Here is a 16,999-nt window from a genome sequence, read left to right on the forward strand (position 1 = left end):
ATATATATATGTATATATATATATATATATATATATATATATATATATATATATATGCTTTCTAGAGGCTCACTTGGAGTCATCAGCAACAAATGCTTGAAAGAAAGCGAGGCCTAATGCGCCTGCGAGCTGTAGGAGCATGAGCATAGCTACAGAGAGGTGAAAGCCCGGAGACATATCGGGGTGTGAATGAAAGGTAAACACCCATCTGCCTCCGAACGCAAGAAAAAACAAAGATATTAACGCAATAGATAGGGTCTTTAAAGCAAATGAAGCACGTAAAAGTTTTGTTGTTAATAAAGATATTAAAGGGGTATGCTCTTCTCCTCTTGGAGACGGTTCTTCTTCTTGCTGCTGATCTATCATCATACGATCTGTAAAAGGAGACAGCTGCCGAGACACTGCATGCTGCTCTACCACCGCATCGTCTCCGTCTACACCCAAGCTAAACATTGTCTTCCTTCTCTCCTGCTCCTGCTGCTGCTGCTGCTGCTGCTTGTCTTTTTGTTTTGTTTTGCTGCTGTTTATTTATCAGAATAGAGATATATAGATATATATAATATATATATCAATATTAAAGATGTACAGAAGAATAAAGAAGAGCTAGTTCCCTGCGTGCATATATGTCTGTATAGATTTATATTTATATATAGATGTCTGTGTATTTAAAAACAAACAAAGCCTGCAGCAAAACAAACAAACAAACAAACAAATATATAAATAAATAAATAAATAAGCGCAGTGTACATACACCGCAGCCGCAAGCATAAGCCCCTCAATCTAAGTAGCTTCTTCAGCATTGCTCTGACCAAAAAAGAAAAAAACACCGAGTTTATATTATTCTTTATCTTTTTATTTCTTTTAAAGTCTACATGCAACCCCCAAAGAGACAAACAAACAGCTGCTCGCCCAGCAGCAACTACCGGCTCGCTGCAGCAGCAAGGAGAGCATTCTTTGATTTGTTTGCTGCAAGCTAGCCGATAAATTCAAAGTAAAAAGGTTTAAAGGAGACACTTAAATTATTATTTTGCTTTAATTTTGAAGAAGAGAGCAGCAGCACACCCGGTGAGGCGCCCGGGTCGGCAGCGGGCCTGTCGCTGCTGCTGCTGCAGCAGCAGCAGCAGCAGCAAAAAGAAGTGAAGAACATCATTTAAGAGAACATACCTGTAAAGAAGATTCTTGCGATATTTAGGAAATAGAGAAAGGCGTTTAAAACCCAACAGAACAAACCCTCAAGCAGCACAAACAAGAGCTGCTGCTGCTGTCTGTCTATCAGAGCAGCAGCAGCAGCAGCAGCTGCTGCTGCTGCTGCTGCTCTGTAACGCCGCCTCCGCTGCTGCTGCTGCTGCTGCTGCAGCCTGCTGCGGGCCCTCCCGTACAGCTGAGGTAGAAGAAGAAGTAGTTTTTATTTAAGGTTTAGGGTTTATTATAAATAGTATTTGTATTTACAAAATAAAATATAACAGAAACATAAAATGCAGCAAGCAAGAGACAGTGCAGCAGCAAACACCAAAAGAGAGGCCCATTGGACAGCCAGAGGAGACACCTGAAGCTGCTGTCTCCTCCTTCCCTTCTTGTTTGATTTTTCTGTTTGTTTTTATAATCTTTAATCGAAAAAGAAGAAAAAAAGACACATTAAATCTGCTGCTGCTGCTGCTACTGCTGCTGCTGCTGCTGCACTGCAGCAGCAATAGCTGCACGGGGAGACCGCCACAGCCAGGAGACTGTAAGGAGACAACAAAGAGGCATCCTTCGAAGTGTCTCCTTTCACCTCCTCTCAGTCTGTCTCTCTCAAATAAACAAAAGAGAGACAGAGAGAGATCTGCTGCTGCGCTTTGGTCTCCTTCTGTTGCTGCAGCAGCAGCAGCAGCAGCAGCAGCTGCTGTTGCTGCTGCTGCTGATGCGTGATAAATAGAGGCAAAGCGGAGGAGAGGCAGGGAGGAGACAGTTAAACTCACCAAGCATGTAGAGACAGAAGGAGACAGAGGCACAAAGACAGAGAGAGACAGAAGGAGACAAAGAGAGACAGAAGGAGACAGAAGCAGCCAGCAGCAATAAATCAATAAATAAATCAGCATTAGCTCCTTACCTATATACCCACACCGCAGTACTGTCTCCTTTATCTGTCTCGTAGGGAGACAAACGGAATCAGCAGCAGCTGATGCTGCTGCTGCACTTGCTGCTGCTGCTGCTGCACTTAGTGCTGCTCCTACTGCTCTACTTGTTGCTGCTGCTACAGCACGAGCTGTTCCTGCTGCTATAGAAGCCGTTGATGCTGCTGCAGTAGCTGCTGCTGCAGTTGTTGCTCTCCCTGCAGCCGTTGCTATTGCTGTTGCTGCTGCTGCAGCTATTGCTGCTGCTGCTGCTGCACTGACTGTTGTTGTTGCTGCTGCAGAAGAAAGGAGACACTTGCGTCTGCTGCAGGGTGGGGGGTTGAGGTGTCTCTTCGTGGCTGTTTACTGTCTCCTTTTTGTTTGTTGTGAAGACATGTTTGCTGCTGCATCAATTTGAATTCTTTTCTTGTTTTGTTTGTCTCTAATAAAAAGGCATCGACAACCAAGAAGAGACAATTTTAACTGTCTCCTTCTCGCTTGCATGCAGAGGAGACAGCACAATGTACGAAGAGCGGTATCATTTTTACTGTCTCCTTTTGTCTTCTCGTGTCTCTCTTTTATCTCTTTTTATCTCCTTTGTGTCTCTTTCTTTCCTTTTCTTTATTTTTGCCGTTTTGTTTATTTTTTGTCTCCTTTTGTCTCCTCTCTGTCTTTTCCTGTCCCTTCTTAAGTTCTTTTTCGTCTCCTTTTGTCTCTCAGTTGTTTCTTTTTTAAACATTTTGTGCTTCTTTCCGCCTCTGGTTTATCGCTTGTTGTCTCCTTTTTGTTTTTTTTTGTTTCTTTAGTCCTTTATGCTCCCTGTTGTCTCCTTTTTGTCTCCTTTTGTCTCTCTTTTGTCCTTGTTGTCTCCTTTTGTCTCCATTTGTTGCTGTTATTTATCCTTTGTATTTCTTTCTGTCTCTTTTTTGTCTCCTTTTTGTTTCGTTCTTTGACTTTTTTCATCTTTTCTTTTGTTTGCACTCTTTGTGTCTCCTTTTGTCTCTTTTGTGTCTCCTTTTGTCTCTTTTATGTCTCCTTTTGTCTCTTCTCGGTCTCCTTTTGTCTTACTCTTGTCTCTTGTTGCTGCAGCAAACAACCCTTGAAGCTGGGTGTAGGCAAGAGAGAGACAGCTTCTTTTGTCGTTATTAAAAAAGGAGACAGCTCCTTCTGCTTCATTAAGAAGAGGAGGCAGCTTACCTTTGAGAAAGAAGAGACAGCTTCTTCTGTCTCCTTTTAAAAGAAGACACAGCTGCTTTTGTCTCCTCTTAAAAAAGAGCAGCTTCTCTTGTCTCCTTTTGAAGGAAGGGACAGCCGCTTCTGTCTCCCTTGTAAGGGGACAGCTTCTTTTTTCTCTTTTAAAAGGAGACAGTTTCTTCTGTCTCCTTTTAGGAGACAGCTTCTTTTTTTTGTGTTAGCAGGAGACAGCTTCTTGAATATATATTTTAAAAGAAGAGACAGTTTCCTCTGTCTCCTTTTAAAAGGAGACAGTCTCTTGTGTCTCCTTTTAAGAGGGGACAGCTTCTTCTGCTTTATTTAAAGACAAGAGAGCTTAGTCTTTTTAATTTTTAAAAAGGAGACAGTTTCTTTTGTCTCTTCTATACAAGCCCGACCGTTGGAGCTGTCTCCTCTTGCAGCTGTCTCCTCCCCAGCTACTGGAGGGCAGATTAATAAATAAAAGCCTCACAGACACCCCAGCTAAAGCATCCCCTGATATAATCTAGCAGCTAAGCAGCAAGTAACAGCAGCAGCAGCAGCAGCTGCTGCTGCTGCTGCTGCTGTTGTTTTTGTGTGCTGCAGTCTCCTGCGGCGCCGACAGAGGAGGAGGGGCCCCTATTGTGTGTGTATGTGTGTGTGTATAGGGTTATATATATCTTTATTAATTTATTATTTTTATTTAAATAAAGATAAAATAAAAATAAAAAGTCTCTAGCTGCGATGCAGGCTATTGGGGTGTATACACAACGCCTTGCTGCGCCCCCCACCCCACACCAGTGCAGCAGATATTAAACATCTTTGTTTGTCTGCTTGTTGCTGCAATTAAAGTAAAATAAAAAAGAATAAATACAATAAATATCATAAACAAGAAAGAAAAACTTTAAAACAAAGCCCTTAGACTCTAGGGTTTAGGGTTTAGGGTTTAGGGTTTAGGGTTTAGGGTTTAGGGTTTGTGTTGAGGGGGGTTGTAGGGCCTACACACTGAGGCGTGGGGGTTTGTGTGTGCGGTGTGTATAAACAGCTGTTATTTTTTATTCTTTCGCTTGTCTGATTATTATTATCTTTTTAATATTAAACAAACATTAAAATTAAACTAATTAAGCCTCCTACACTCTTCTTAACGTGGTTATTCAGCGTAGAAGCCCCTCATTCTTCAGCTGCCTACGCACCCCCCCAGCCCCCAGCTAGAGAGAGGCAGCAGCAGCAGCAGCAGCAGCAGCTTCGATAGGGTTTTGCTGCTGGTGTTTGTTGTTTTTAGGGTTTAGGGTTTAGGGTTTAGGGTTTGTTGGTGTAAAGGACTCAATTATATGCGCTGTCTTTGTTTTTCTCCCGCTGGGATTCTCTCTCTGCTGTCGCCTCCAGCAGCAGCAGCAGCAGCAGCAGCAGCAGCAGCTGCAGCTGCAGCAGCAGCAGCAGCAGCAGCAGCAGCAGCAACAGCAGAAGATAGCAAGGAGAAGGGAGATTCAAAGTTTGAGCTAGAGGAGACACTTAAAGAGACAGGGGACAAGGCCGTGCTGCATTTGCCTGTCTCCTCTGCCTTTACTGTTACAGAGGAGACAGATCTCTCTGGCTCTTCATCTGAGGGTCTGCTGTCTCCTTCTGCTGCTGCTGATGAACAGCAGCAGCAGCAGCAGCAGCAACACTGGGCCCCGTCAACCGACCCGCATCCTTCCGCATGTAGCGGGGATTCCCCCCTTCTTTCTCCTGCTGCAGCAGCAGCAGCAGCAGCAACGGCTGCTGCTGCTCAGGGCACTACGAGCTGCTGCACAGGGCTGCCTCCTTGTCTTGGCGTGTTTGGCGGGGGCTCTTCTGCTGCAGCTGTTGCTAGTGCCTCTCCTCAAGGCCTGCAACAGCAGCAACAGCAGCAGCAGCAGCAGCAAGAGCAGCAGCAGCAGCAACTGCAGCAGCAGCTGCTTCAAAGACACGCTAAAACCCCCCGCCGTAAAGATGCAGTAGACGCAGCAGCAGCAGGGATGAATTGTACCCCGGGTGTCCTTGAGGACACCGGCGACGCATCTGCTGCTGCAGCAGCAGCAGCAGCAGCAGCAGCAGCAGCAGCAGGGGTATACCCCAGGGACGTCGCTACAGACACGCTCTTCCAACATCCTACACCGGACTTCATCGATTACTGCATCAGGAAGCATCTCCCCTCGAACCCTAACCCAGATAACTTGCCAGGTGCTGCTGCTGCTGCTGCTGCTGCTGCCTGCTGCTGTTTGTGCTGCTGTTTATGCTGCTGGAGCTCGTCCTTTTGTTGCATCTGCTGCTGCATTTTAATCTCTTTATGTTGTATCTGTATGTGCTGCTGCTGTTAGATCTGCTGTTGCTGTTTGTTGTGCTGCTGGTGGTGGCTTCGTGGTGTCTGCTTTATGTGTATCTGCTGCTGCATTTTAGCTGCTTTTCTGCTGTAGCTTGATGTGCTGCTGCTGCTGCTGCTTGTGGGCTGCATGCGTGAATGCTGCTGCTGTTTAGGGATTCAACTGGAGAGACAGCAGAAGCGGTGGTGTGCATCTGTCTACTTCCGAGGCAATCAGTTTAAGAAGAGGTTCTCCTCGGGTAGGTGGGGGGCCTTAGGTGCATTTTATGCAGCAATAGAGTGGAGACAGATTCAATGTAAGAAGTTCCAGAGGCTCAAAGCACTGTCTCTGTCTCCTGGGTCTCCTTCATGTGTCTCCCCGTCAGCTTCGCTTGTCTCCCCGTCTTCTTCTCTTCCTTCTTCTACTCCTCCTGCTGCTGCAGCAGCAGCAGCAGCAGCAGCAGCAGCTGGTGCTGGTGGTGGTTGTGGGGGTGGTGGTGGTTGTGTGGCTGCTGCTGCTGTTGCTCCTCCTCCGCTGTCTCCTTCTTCGTCTGTATTTGTCTCTTCGTCTGTCTCTCCACCTTCTTCACTGTCTCCTTCTTCACTGTCTCCTTCTTCGCTGTCTCCTTCTTCTGTCTCTCCTTCATCTTCGCTGTCTCCTTCTTCACTGTCTCCTCCATCAAAAGAACCGATGGTAGGGGCCGCTGCCCCAGAGGCAGATATGTCTTCCGTCCTCAAGCAGCAGCAGCAGCAGCAGCAGCAGCAACAGCAGCAGCAGCAGCAGCAACAGCAACAGCAGCAGCAGCAGCTGCTGATGCTGCTACATCTGCCTTCTTCCCAGGAAGAGGGATTTGTGGGGCCTCCGATGACGTCTCCTGCGGCAATTGCTGCTGCAGCACAGCAGCAGCAGCAGCAGCAGCAGCAACCGCAGCAACAGCAGCAGCAACAGATAAAGCCTCTCGACTGTATGGTGCCTGCTGTATCCCCTCTGCAGCAGCAGCAGCAACAGCAGCAGAACGAACAGCAGCAGCAGCAGCAGCAGCAGCAGGGCGAGACAGAATGGTTGAGCCCTGCAGCACAAAGTGTCTCCTTAGAGGTCTCTCGTCCTCGCCGTAGGAACTGCCGCCGCCGCCAATGGGAGCAGCAACAGCAGCAGCAGCAACAAGAACAGCAGCAGCAGCAGCAACAGGGTGTGTGTGGGGCGTCATCAGTAGGCGTGCTGCAGGTGTCTCCTCCTGCATCAGCTGCTGCACTGTCTCCTTCTCGGGGTGTATCATTAGGGGCTCGTCGTCGTTCAGGGCCTCTTCGTCCTGGAAGCCGCTGCACCGGAGCAGCAGCAACAGCAGCAACAGCAGGAGGTGGAGGGGGAGCAGCAGGAGGAGCCCCTTCTTCTGCTTCTTCTTCTTCTTCTGCTGCTGCTGCTGCTGCTGCTGGGGGGAGACAGGATGACGAGAGGGATCTGTCTATACACCCCCCTGGGGATGAAGAGCTGCGGTGGTTCGACGGCTTCAGGCTGCCGTTCGGCACAGAGGGTAGAAATCAGCTGCTGCGGAGACTGAGGCAGCTGTATCACTCAGATGCTGCTTATTGGGGACAGCAGCTAGAGCAGCATAAAATAGCATTTTCTAGGGTCCCCTTTGCGACTGTCTCCGAGCTCTGGAAGATAGCGCATGTTATGGGGTGCTTTGGATTTGCTTTACATCTTAGTAGAAAGTATGCTGGAGGTGCAGCAGCAAGAGCCGTCGCTCAGCAGCAGCAGCAGCAACAGCAGCAGGTTGCTGCTGCTACAGCTGCTGCTGCTGCTGCTGCTGCTGCAACACCGCAATTACCCCAAAATCATCCTACAGGGAGGGCCCTTTAATATTCTTCAGCATACAACCCTCCTCCTTTATCACCACACACCGCCGCTGCTGCTACTGCTGCTGCTGCTGAGCAGCAGCAGCAGCAGATGCTGCTGCTGCTGCAGCACTCAGCAGCAAACACCGTCCTTTCACTGTCAAAATTCACCCTGTGCAGCACAGGGGGCCCCCTGCCCAAAGCGGCGGGAGACCCCAGTAAGGGGTTATAGGGATGCAGCTGCTGCTGCTGCTGCTGCTGCTTGTGCTGCAGCAGCAGCAACAGCAGCAGCAACAGCAAGAAGCGTGTTATATTCTTCACAAAGGGGATAGTGCCCCTACAGGGAAGAGATGGGAGCCAATGCGTGTACAGCTAGCGAGCTGGCTAGCTATCTCGTCAGCTAGCTATCTAGCTAGCTATCTAGCTAGCTATCTAGCTAGCTGCCTAGCTAGCTAGTTGGCTGGCTAGCTGTTCTCCCTGCTGTGTGTGTCAGTTTGTCGCTCTAGAAACGAGACACTGCTGCCGCAGTGTCTCTTACTTTGTTTGTTGTTTGCTGCTTAGACTGTCTCCTGCTCGCCCGTGGGGGCCTCCTGTGGGGCCCCCTGTGGGGCCCCCTGTGGGGCTGCAAGTGTCTCTAACGTACACTTGAAAGGAGACACCTGGCGTGCTGCGGGCGAGGAGGGCTTTGTCTCTTTCTTGCTGCGGTTGAAGGAGACAGAGACAGGTTCTTAAGCCTGTCTCTCTGTCTCTGTCTCCTGTCTCCGCCTCCAATCCATATATAGGGATGGAGCGAGCCGCAATCCCCCTCCTCGCTAGCTAGCTAGGTAGCTAGCTAGCTAGCTAACTGGCTAGCTAGCTAGGTAGCTAACTAGCTAGCTAGCTAGACAGGCTAGCTGCTGCTTTTCAATGCTGGTGGCCCTGCCCTCAGGGGCGCAGCAGACAACGCCGCCAGCTAGCTACCGGAGCAAGCAGCTAGTTGCACTGTAGCTAGCTAGCTAGCTAGCTAGCGGTGCTTGCAGTTGTTTGCTGTTCAATGGGTTTTGCTAGCTGGGGAGACAGCCGAATTTTGTATAGTCTCATCCTAAGCGCGCAGGGACGAGTAGAGGCAGAGATTATTTAGATAAGGAGACACTTTAAATAGACTGTCTGATTTAAATAAGGAGACACTTTAGATGCATAGGTTGATTTAAATGAGACACTTAAAAAGGATTGGTTTAGATGAGGAGACACTTTAGATGCATAGACTGGTTTAAATAATGAGACACTTTAGAGGGACTTCGGAGACACTTTAAATGATTTAGAGACAATTAAGATAGGGAGACACTTCAAATAGACATCGTTTACATGGAGGAGCGGTTTAGGCAAGGAGACGCTTTAGATAAAGGTAGGATTTAAATGAGAAGAGACAATTTATTAATAAGGAGACACTTCAAATAGACATTCTTTTAAGAGAGACGCTTTAAAGATACGATTTAAACGAGGAGACGCCTTAAAGAAGGAGACAATTTAAGTGGAGACGGGGTCTTAAAAAGGAGACACATTTAAAAAGACTGTCTCCTGAAAGCAGCAGCGGGCGTGCTGTGTCCCCAGAGGGCTGCTGCAGCTCGTCTGCTCAAGATCTCGCTGCTGCTGCTGTTGTTATTGCTGCTGCTGCTGTTGTTGTTGCTGCTGCTGCTGCTGCTGGTGTTGCTGCTGCTGCTGGATCTTGATTTCCCTGGGCAAGGACTTGTCTGCTGCATCCGTGTGCTGAAGCCTGCTGCTGCACCTACTGCTGCTGCTGCTGTTGCTGTTGCTGCTGCTGTTGTTGCTGCTGCTGCTGCTGCTGCTGCTGGGGCCTGATCTCTCTAGGCGGGGACTTCGGCCTTAGGGCTTCAATTTCTTCGGTAGAGCCGAGAAAGCGGCCCCCCATATAAGAAGAGGCCTCTGGGTAAGAAGTGTCTCCTTCAAACCAGGAGGCGTAGCTGAAGAAAAGACAAAAGGAGACAGTTTAAAGGGAGGCAGCTCAAAGGAGACAGTTTAGGAGGAGACAGTTTAAGATGAGACAGCTAAACAGGAGACAGTTTAGAAGGAGACAGCTTAAAAGGAGACAGCTTAGAAGGAGACAGCTTAGGAGGAGACATTGTAAAAGGAGACAGTATAAAAGAAGACAGTTAAAAAAGGAGACAGACTAAGTCGCTCTACTTTCAGAAGACAGTATTGTGGGGAGACAACAACCGTAAAAGGAGACAGTAGAAGGAGACACCATTACGGGGAGACAATCTTTATGAGGAGACAGTTATTACAAGGAGGCCGTCTTTATAAGGAGACAATCTTTATAAGGAGACAGTCTCATAAGGAGACAGTACAGCGGGTGGACAGCATAAAAAGGAGATTGCAGAGCAATAAGGAGAGCGTAGAATAATAAGGAGACAGTAATATAATAAGGAGACAGCATTATAATGAGTAGCCAGCGTAACACTAAGGAGACAGTATAAAAATAATAATATAATGCGACATAATAGTGAGGAGACAGTTGAACAATAAGGAGATAGTAGAATAAAAAGGAGACAGTAGAATAGTAGGGAGGCAATATAATAAGAAGGAGACAGTATAATAATAATGAGATGGTAGAATAAAAAGGAGACAGTAGAATAATAATGAGACATAATAATAAGGGGACAGTAGAATACGAATGAGAGCGTAGATTAAAAAGGAGACAGTAGAATAATAAAGTGATGTGTAAAAAAGTATGTATATATGTTGGGGTGTACGTACAGCTCTGGGGAGAAGTTTGTGTCTCTAATAGCATTACCGATAGTAAGCCAGCCGTCTCTAACATTTCTCTGAAGCCCAAATAACTCTAATCTCTTTCTACCTAAACAAAACCTCTCTATTATATCATATAACTCTTGCGGCTTCTCTGTAGAATAAAAATCTGCAGGCTCCTCCGCTACAATTACATCCGCGTCCAAATTCGCGTGAATCAAATGCCCGTCCTAACACAAACAAATAATATAATTTAATATAATATAATATATTATATTATATACTTATATTATATAATATTATGTAATATAACATTATATAATAGTATACAATATAAGTATATAATATAATATAGTATAATGTAATATAAAATGATATTGTATGCCCGTCCTAACACAAACAAATAATATAATTTAATAGTATATAATATTATATTATATTATATTATATAATATTATATTATAGTATATAATATAATATAATATAATATGCCCGTCCTAACACAAACAAATAATATTATAATAGTATAATGTAATAGAATGCAATATAATATAATATAATATGTCCTTCCTTCGACAAACAAATAATATAATAATAATATTATATTATATTATATACATATTATAGTATTATATAGTATAATATAATGTAATATAATATTATATGATATGATATGTGCGTCCTTCAACAAACAAACAACAATAATGTAATATATATACATAATATACATAATCTATATATGCATATATAAATATATATATTACATATTATATATGAATGTATATAGAACTAATATATATATATATATATATGTATATATATATTATATATATAATATATTATATATAAATATATAAACATACATATATATATATATATATATATACAGATAGATCTGTGCCTCCTTCTGTCTGTTATTTGAATGATTTATTAGTGTCTCCTTTTGTCTTTAAATGATTTATTAGTGTCTCCTTTTGTCTTTAAATGATTTATTAGTGTCTCCTTTTGTCTTTGAGGGGTAAATTACTGTCTCCTTTTGTGCATTTACCTGGGCCCTTCTGACGAGCCCCTTGATACCAACAAGACAATGCTCGGTTGTCCTGTGTAAGTATGAAGACTCATCTCTTAAGACTGAATGAGGAGGGGCTGTCTCCTGTCTCTTGCTGCTGCATGCAGATGCTGTTTTGTTTGTTTTTACCCAACAGATGTCTTCGCAGCGACGGAAACCCCACTGAAAACAAACAAAAACATATATTATATTATATTAGTATATTATATTATATTATATATTGTTATATTATATTATCATATTATATACTATTATATTACTGTATTATATTATATTACTGTATATTATAATATTATATTATATTATATTATATTATATTACATTATTATTATATTATATTATATTATTATATATTATAATAAGACAGCAGAAGAAACAGGTAAGACACCAAAAGGGATAGCTAAGAAACCTAAAAGGAGACGAATAAGAGATTAAAAGAGATGGATGATAAGACATCAAAAAGGAGACAGATAAGACAAGAAAGGAGACAAAAAAGCAAGCAAGAGCTTCACCTTTGTTAAGACATTGCGCGCTTCTTCCAGGTGTTTAACTCCGCACCATAAAAAGCAAAAAGACTGCGACTCGCTAATTTTGTCAATGGGCAGCTGCAGTGTACAGACACCCCAATATATATATATATATATATATATATACAGGAAAGCTGCTGCTGCTGCTGCTGCTGCTGCATGCATGCATGCAGCAAAAGATAAGCAGCGGCATCAACGCAGCAACAGAAACAGCAACAGCAGCAGCAGCAACAGCAGGATCAGCATCATCAGCAGGATCAGCATCATCAGCAGCGTCAGCACCATCATTATCAGCAGCAGCAGCATTATCAGCAGCAGCAGCAGCAGCAGCATTATCAGCAGCAGCAGCAGCAGCAGCATAATACCTGCATAATATCATCTAAGCTCCAGGGCCTTAGATCTTCTGTTGGTTTCTTAGCGCCGATGCATCTCTCTGCATATTCTCCCCAAGGCGGATCCACGAGAATAATATCAAATAAGCACGGTAATATACTCCAGTTGAAGCAGCGTAAGTCTGCCTAGACAATATCATCATCGCAAACATACACTACAATGCATTCATGCATGCATGCGCTGTTGTGTATCCATGCATGCATGCAGTGTTGTGTATGCATGCATGCATGCAGTGTTGTGTATGCATGCATGCATTGTAGTGTATGCATGCATCCATGCATGCAATGTAGTGTATGCATCCATGCATGCAATGTAGTGTATGCATGCATGCATGCATTGTTGTGAATGCATGCATGCATGCATTGTAGTGCATGCATGCATACATTGTAGTGTATGCATGCATGCATGCATATACACCATGCATGCATGCATGCATGCAGCTACATACACCTAAACCCCACACTTCAGAAACAGCAAACCCTAAACCCTAAACCCTCGCGTACCCTAATGCACTGGGCAGGTGTAGCCCTGGCCCTGATGACCTGTCTCTTCAACTCCATCAACTCCTTCAGCCTAAAGATATGTACACCCCAAACCCTAAACCCTAAACCCTAAACCCTAAACCCTAAACCCTAAACTGGGGTCAATTGACCCCACCGAAGTCGCACATGGTCCTAAACCCTAAACCCTAAACCCTAAACCCTAAGCCCTAAACCCTCACCCGTAAATCCAACCCTCCACCTTGTCCCCTCCCCGCCAAACCCTAAACCCTAAACCCTAAACCCTAAACCCTAAACCCTAGGTCTTAGGGAGTCTTTGTGCTTGCCTGAAGTAAGCGTTGAATCTCTTATCTGGTTCTGCGTCTCTAATAAAGTTTTGAGGCCTCTCTCCTGTATTAACAAAGTGCTGAGCATAGTCCAGCAGCAGGCGATCTCTGCCTCTCCTGCCTAATTCGCTGCTCGTCATCTTAACCACACTGCGCTGCTGCTGCTGCTGCTGCTGCTTCTGCTGCTGCGTGCATGCGCCCAGCTGAGATGCAGCAGAACCGCTGCCACTGCTGCTGCTGCTGCTGCTGCTGCTGTGCTTCCCTGCACCGCGCTTCCGCTTCGGGGGGGGGCCCCCATGACCTCCAGAGCGATGACGATTACCCTTACCTTCGCGGGGGGCCCCCTGGGGGCCCCCACCATTTACAAGGCCGCCTGCTGCACCTCGAGACTGCTGCTGCTGCTGCTGCTGCTGTTGCTTCGCTTGCTGCTGCATTCGCTGCTGAAACGCTGGCGGTTGCTGCGCCTGCTGCTGCAGCGCCAGCTGCTGCGGATGCTGCTGCGGTCGATGCTGAGCTCGCTGCTTCTGCGGTGGCTGCTGAGGGGAGGTCTGTCGCTGCTGCTGCTGCTGCACCTGCTGCTGCTGCTGCTGCCCCTGCTGTTGCCCCTGCTGCTGCCCCTGCTGCTGCTGCTGCTGCCCCTGCTGCTGTCCCTGCTGCTGCTGCTTTTGATGTTTGAGCGGCGGTGGAGGCTTTGGCTTAGCTGGAGGTACTGCAGGGGGTACCCGTGGAGTAGCGCGCGCTGCAGCCGTGGGGGGCCCCTTAGGGGGGCCCCCCCCAAGGGGCCCCCCTAAGGGAGGGGGTACAGTGGGGCGAGGGGGCCCCCCTGCTGGAGGCGAGGGGGAGGGGCCCCCCTGTGGGGCCCCTTGTGGGGCCCCCGTACCTTGAGGAGGATTCATACTCGCGACATAGCTTGTGAACCCCCCTGCCAAACCCTAAACCCTAAACCCTAAACCCTGAAGAATGAAGGCTTTCTGTGCGGCTGTAGCTGCCTCTGTAGGTAGAGAAGGGTTGAGAGAGTCCCTAAGAGAGAGGGGCCCCCAATAGGGTACAGGGAGAGGCGCTGGGGGCCCCCACGGAATGAAGATACTGAGAGGCAGTGTATACACCCCAGAACTCGCCACAAACCCTAAACCCTAAACCCTAAACCCTAAATGAGAAGGAGAGATTAAACAGCTAAGGAGACTAAAGAGAGAGCTCAATTTTTAACTTTATAAACAAAGAAGCACTGAGGGGGGCCCTCCCATCAGCTGTACATACACCGCAGCATGCAAGGCGGCAGCGCCCTCCCTCAAACCCTAAACCCTAAACCCTAAACCCTAAACCCTAAAGCCTCAATAATTTTTGGCTATTACTTCACTCTGCTTCTTTTCGTGCAGACTCACACGCCGCCTCGGGCTGCGCCTCCACTCCTTCCGTCCCTAAACCCCAAACCCCAAACCCTAAACCCTAAACCCTAAACCCTAAACCCTAAACCCTGAACTCTAGTCAGCAATCCATAAACCCAGGGTCTTTCCTGTTTGTTGAGCCCGCGTGCGCAACCCTGAAAACCCTAAACCCTAAACCCTAAACCGTCCGCTGCCCCCCCTTGCACCGGCAGTTCTCCAGGCCGTAAAGGCGTAAACCCTAAACCCTAAACCCTCATTGTGCAGGATAAGATGCGGCGGGACAGATCTTGCACGTTAAATGTCTCTTCTTTATCTCGTAATGTTAAGGAAGCACATCTAAGAGAGGTCTTCGGCCTCTTCGGAGTTATACGTTCGTGCGAATTAGCTATAGATAAAAAAGCAGGTATACCGAAGGGATATGCATATGTTGAGTTTGACACTCAAAGAGAAGCAGAGAACGCTCGCAGACATCTTCATGGGGTACCTAAACCCTAAACCCTTTTATTCAACCCTTTTATATAAACCCTAAACCCTAAACCCTAAAATCCCCTTTTAAAACCCTTTCTAACACCCTAAGAAACATATATAAACCCTCATTAATATATCTGGCAGTAAACAACACATAAACCCTAACAAAACCCTAAACCCTTACAAAACCCTAAACCAGGAGATATAACGCATGCAGGCAAGCTTTCCCTTTGGACTCAAATGCTTGAGGGTTTAGGGCTTAGGGTTTAGGGTTTAGGGTTTAGGGTTTAGGGTTTAGGGTTTGCGGCTGCAGGGAGTTCTGGACGGGAAGACGCTGCGGGTGGAGCTCTCTTCGAAGACACACGAACGCCACCAAGGTAAACCCTAAACCCTAAACCCTAAACCCTAAGGAAAGCTGTGTTTTAAGGTTTTAGGAGGAGAGGGGCAGGGGCAGGTCTAGGGCTGCTGCTGCTATTGTTGCTGCTATTGCTGCTGTTGCTGCTGTTACTGCTGCAGCAAAGAAGGAGCAGAAGCAGGCGGAGAGCGCAGCTGGGGGAAGTGGCGAGAGCAGTGAGGCTGCTGCTGCTGCTGCTGCTGCTGCTGCTGTTGCTGCCAGGTGTTGCTGCAGCTGTCAGCTGTTGCTGTTGCACCTGCTGCTGCTGCTGCTGCTTGTTGCTGCAGCACAGATCTTTGTTTGTCTCTTTCTTGCGATCTCAGGGAAGAGAGACAGAACTCGCAGCAGAAGCCCCCAAAGGTATTACAGCTAACTCTAGGGGGCCCCTACAGGGTAGTTTAGACAGGGGCCCCTGTTAGGCCGTTGGGGGCCCTAGGGGCCCCCCTTGCTGCTGCTGCAAGAGCCAGAACGTCTCTTTAGCTCTCTGGAGCAGCTGCATCGACGGGTCATAGCTGCTGCTGCTGCTGCTGCTGCTGCTGCTGCTGCTGCTATGTTGCAGGGCTGCTTCTCCTGAGAAGCAGAAGGAGAGAAAGGCGAGGAGTCGTTCTGTTAGCCGCAGTTAGGGGCCCTCGTCTGCGTTACGGAGCGTAGGGGGCCCCCCTTAGGGGCCCTAATGAGGCAGCCCTGCTCTAGGGGCCCCTCTCTGGGGGCCCCCGCTTAGGGGCCCCGTTCGTTGGGGCCCCCTTTAGAAGCCTTTGGGGGCCCCCAATAGGGACCCTCGGGGGGCCCCCTTTAAAGCCGTCTGGGGCCCCCTTCTTTGGGGGACCCCTTGGGGGCCCTTCTTTGGGGGCCCCTCTCTGGGGGCCCTTCGTTTGGGGGCCCCAAGGGCCTGTTATTGGAGTTGAGGGTAGAAGAGTTAAATTTGTTTATTAGAGGGTCGGGTATATTCAGAAGATGTCTTTGTTTGTCTGTCTCTTAAGAACCTGAGATGGACTCTGGGGTTGTTGAGGGCCCCCAAAGGGTACGGGGGCCCCTAAGGGCACAGAGTTGTACCCTAAAGAGGGGGCCCATAAGGACAGAGTAGTACCCTTAGGAGGGGGCCCCTAAGGACAGAGTAGTACCCTCAAGAGGGGGCCCCTGCGGGCACAGAGTAGTACCCTTAAGGGGGGGCCCCTAAAGGTACACAGGAGTACCTTTAAGAGGGGGCTCCTGCGGGCACAGATTAGTATCCTTAAGAGGGGGCCCCTAAGGGCACAGAGGAGTACCCTTAAGGGGGGGCCCCTGGGGGCCCCCAGGGGCACTGGGTACCCTTAAGAGGGGCCCCCCAGGGCAACAACACCCCTGTGGATAGGGAAGGGGCCCTTCATTTGTGCTTATGAACATCTGAGGCCTGTAAATATTATTATTTTTGTCTCGTATACAGCAGCAATTAGTTACGCTTTGTCTTTTCATGTGTCTCCTCTCGGTGTCTCCTGTCTCCTTTTGTCTCCTCCTGTTGTCTCCTTTGCCCCCTGGTGTCTCTCATTTATATCTATATCTATATCTATACCTATATCTACATCTATATATCTATATCCATATCTATATATCTATATCTATATCTATATCTATATCTATATCTATATCTATATCTATATCTATATCTATATCTATATATCTATATCTATATCTATATCTGTATCTATATGTATATCTATATCTATATCTATATCTATATCTATATCTATATCTATATCTATATATCTATATCTA

At 46.9% G+C, this 16,999-nt stretch overlaps 3 protein-coding genes across 3 annotated transcripts; 2 read left to right on the forward strand and 1 right to left on the reverse strand.

The window, feature by feature from the left end:
* Positions 1 to 4,615: 4,615 nt before the first annotated feature.
* EAH_00045970 (hypothetical protein, conserved) lies at positions 4,616 to 7,465 on the forward strand (the record flags this gene model as incomplete). Its single annotated transcript, XM_013391553.1, has 3 exons — positions 4,616 to 5,486; positions 5,781 to 5,864; positions 5,991 to 7,465. The coding sequence occupies 3 exons, from the start codon at positions 4,616 to 4,618 to the stop codon at positions 7,463 to 7,465; spliced, it is 2,430 nt and encodes an 809-aa protein (XP_013247007.1).
* Positions 7,466 to 9,205: 1,740 nt separating this feature from the next.
* On the reverse strand, positions 9,206 to 13,896 carry EAH_00045980 (mRNA (2'-O-methyladenosine-N(6)-)-methyltransferase, putative; the record flags this gene model as incomplete). Its single annotated transcript, XM_013391554.1, has 6 exons — positions 9,206 to 9,401; positions 10,195 to 10,415; positions 12,147 to 12,299; positions 12,678 to 12,747; positions 12,832 to 12,848; positions 13,147 to 13,896. The coding sequence occupies 6 exons, from the start codon at positions 13,894 to 13,896 to the stop codon at positions 9,206 to 9,208; spliced, it is 1,407 nt and encodes a 468-aa protein (XP_013247008.1).
* A 759-nt stretch (positions 13,897 to 14,655) lies between these two features.
* EAH_00045990 (RNA recognition motif domain-containing protein, putative) lies at positions 14,656 to 15,620 on the forward strand (the record flags this gene model as incomplete). Its single annotated transcript, XM_013391555.1, has 3 exons — positions 14,656 to 14,865; positions 15,167 to 15,230; positions 15,571 to 15,620. 3 exons carry the CDS (start codon positions 14,656 to 14,658, stop codon positions 15,618 to 15,620), a joined length of 324 nt encoding a protein of 107 aa, XP_013247009.1.
* Positions 15,621 to 16,999: the final 1,379 nt, after the last annotated feature.

This window comes from Eimeria acervulina, genomic scaffold (genome assembly GCF_000499425.1).
Source record: "Eimeria acervulina Houghton genomic scaffold, Eah_scaff669, whole genome shotgun sequence".
Taxonomy (NCBI): Eukaryota; Apicomplexa; class Conoidasida; order Eucoccidiorida; family Eimeriidae; genus Eimeria; species Eimeria acervulina.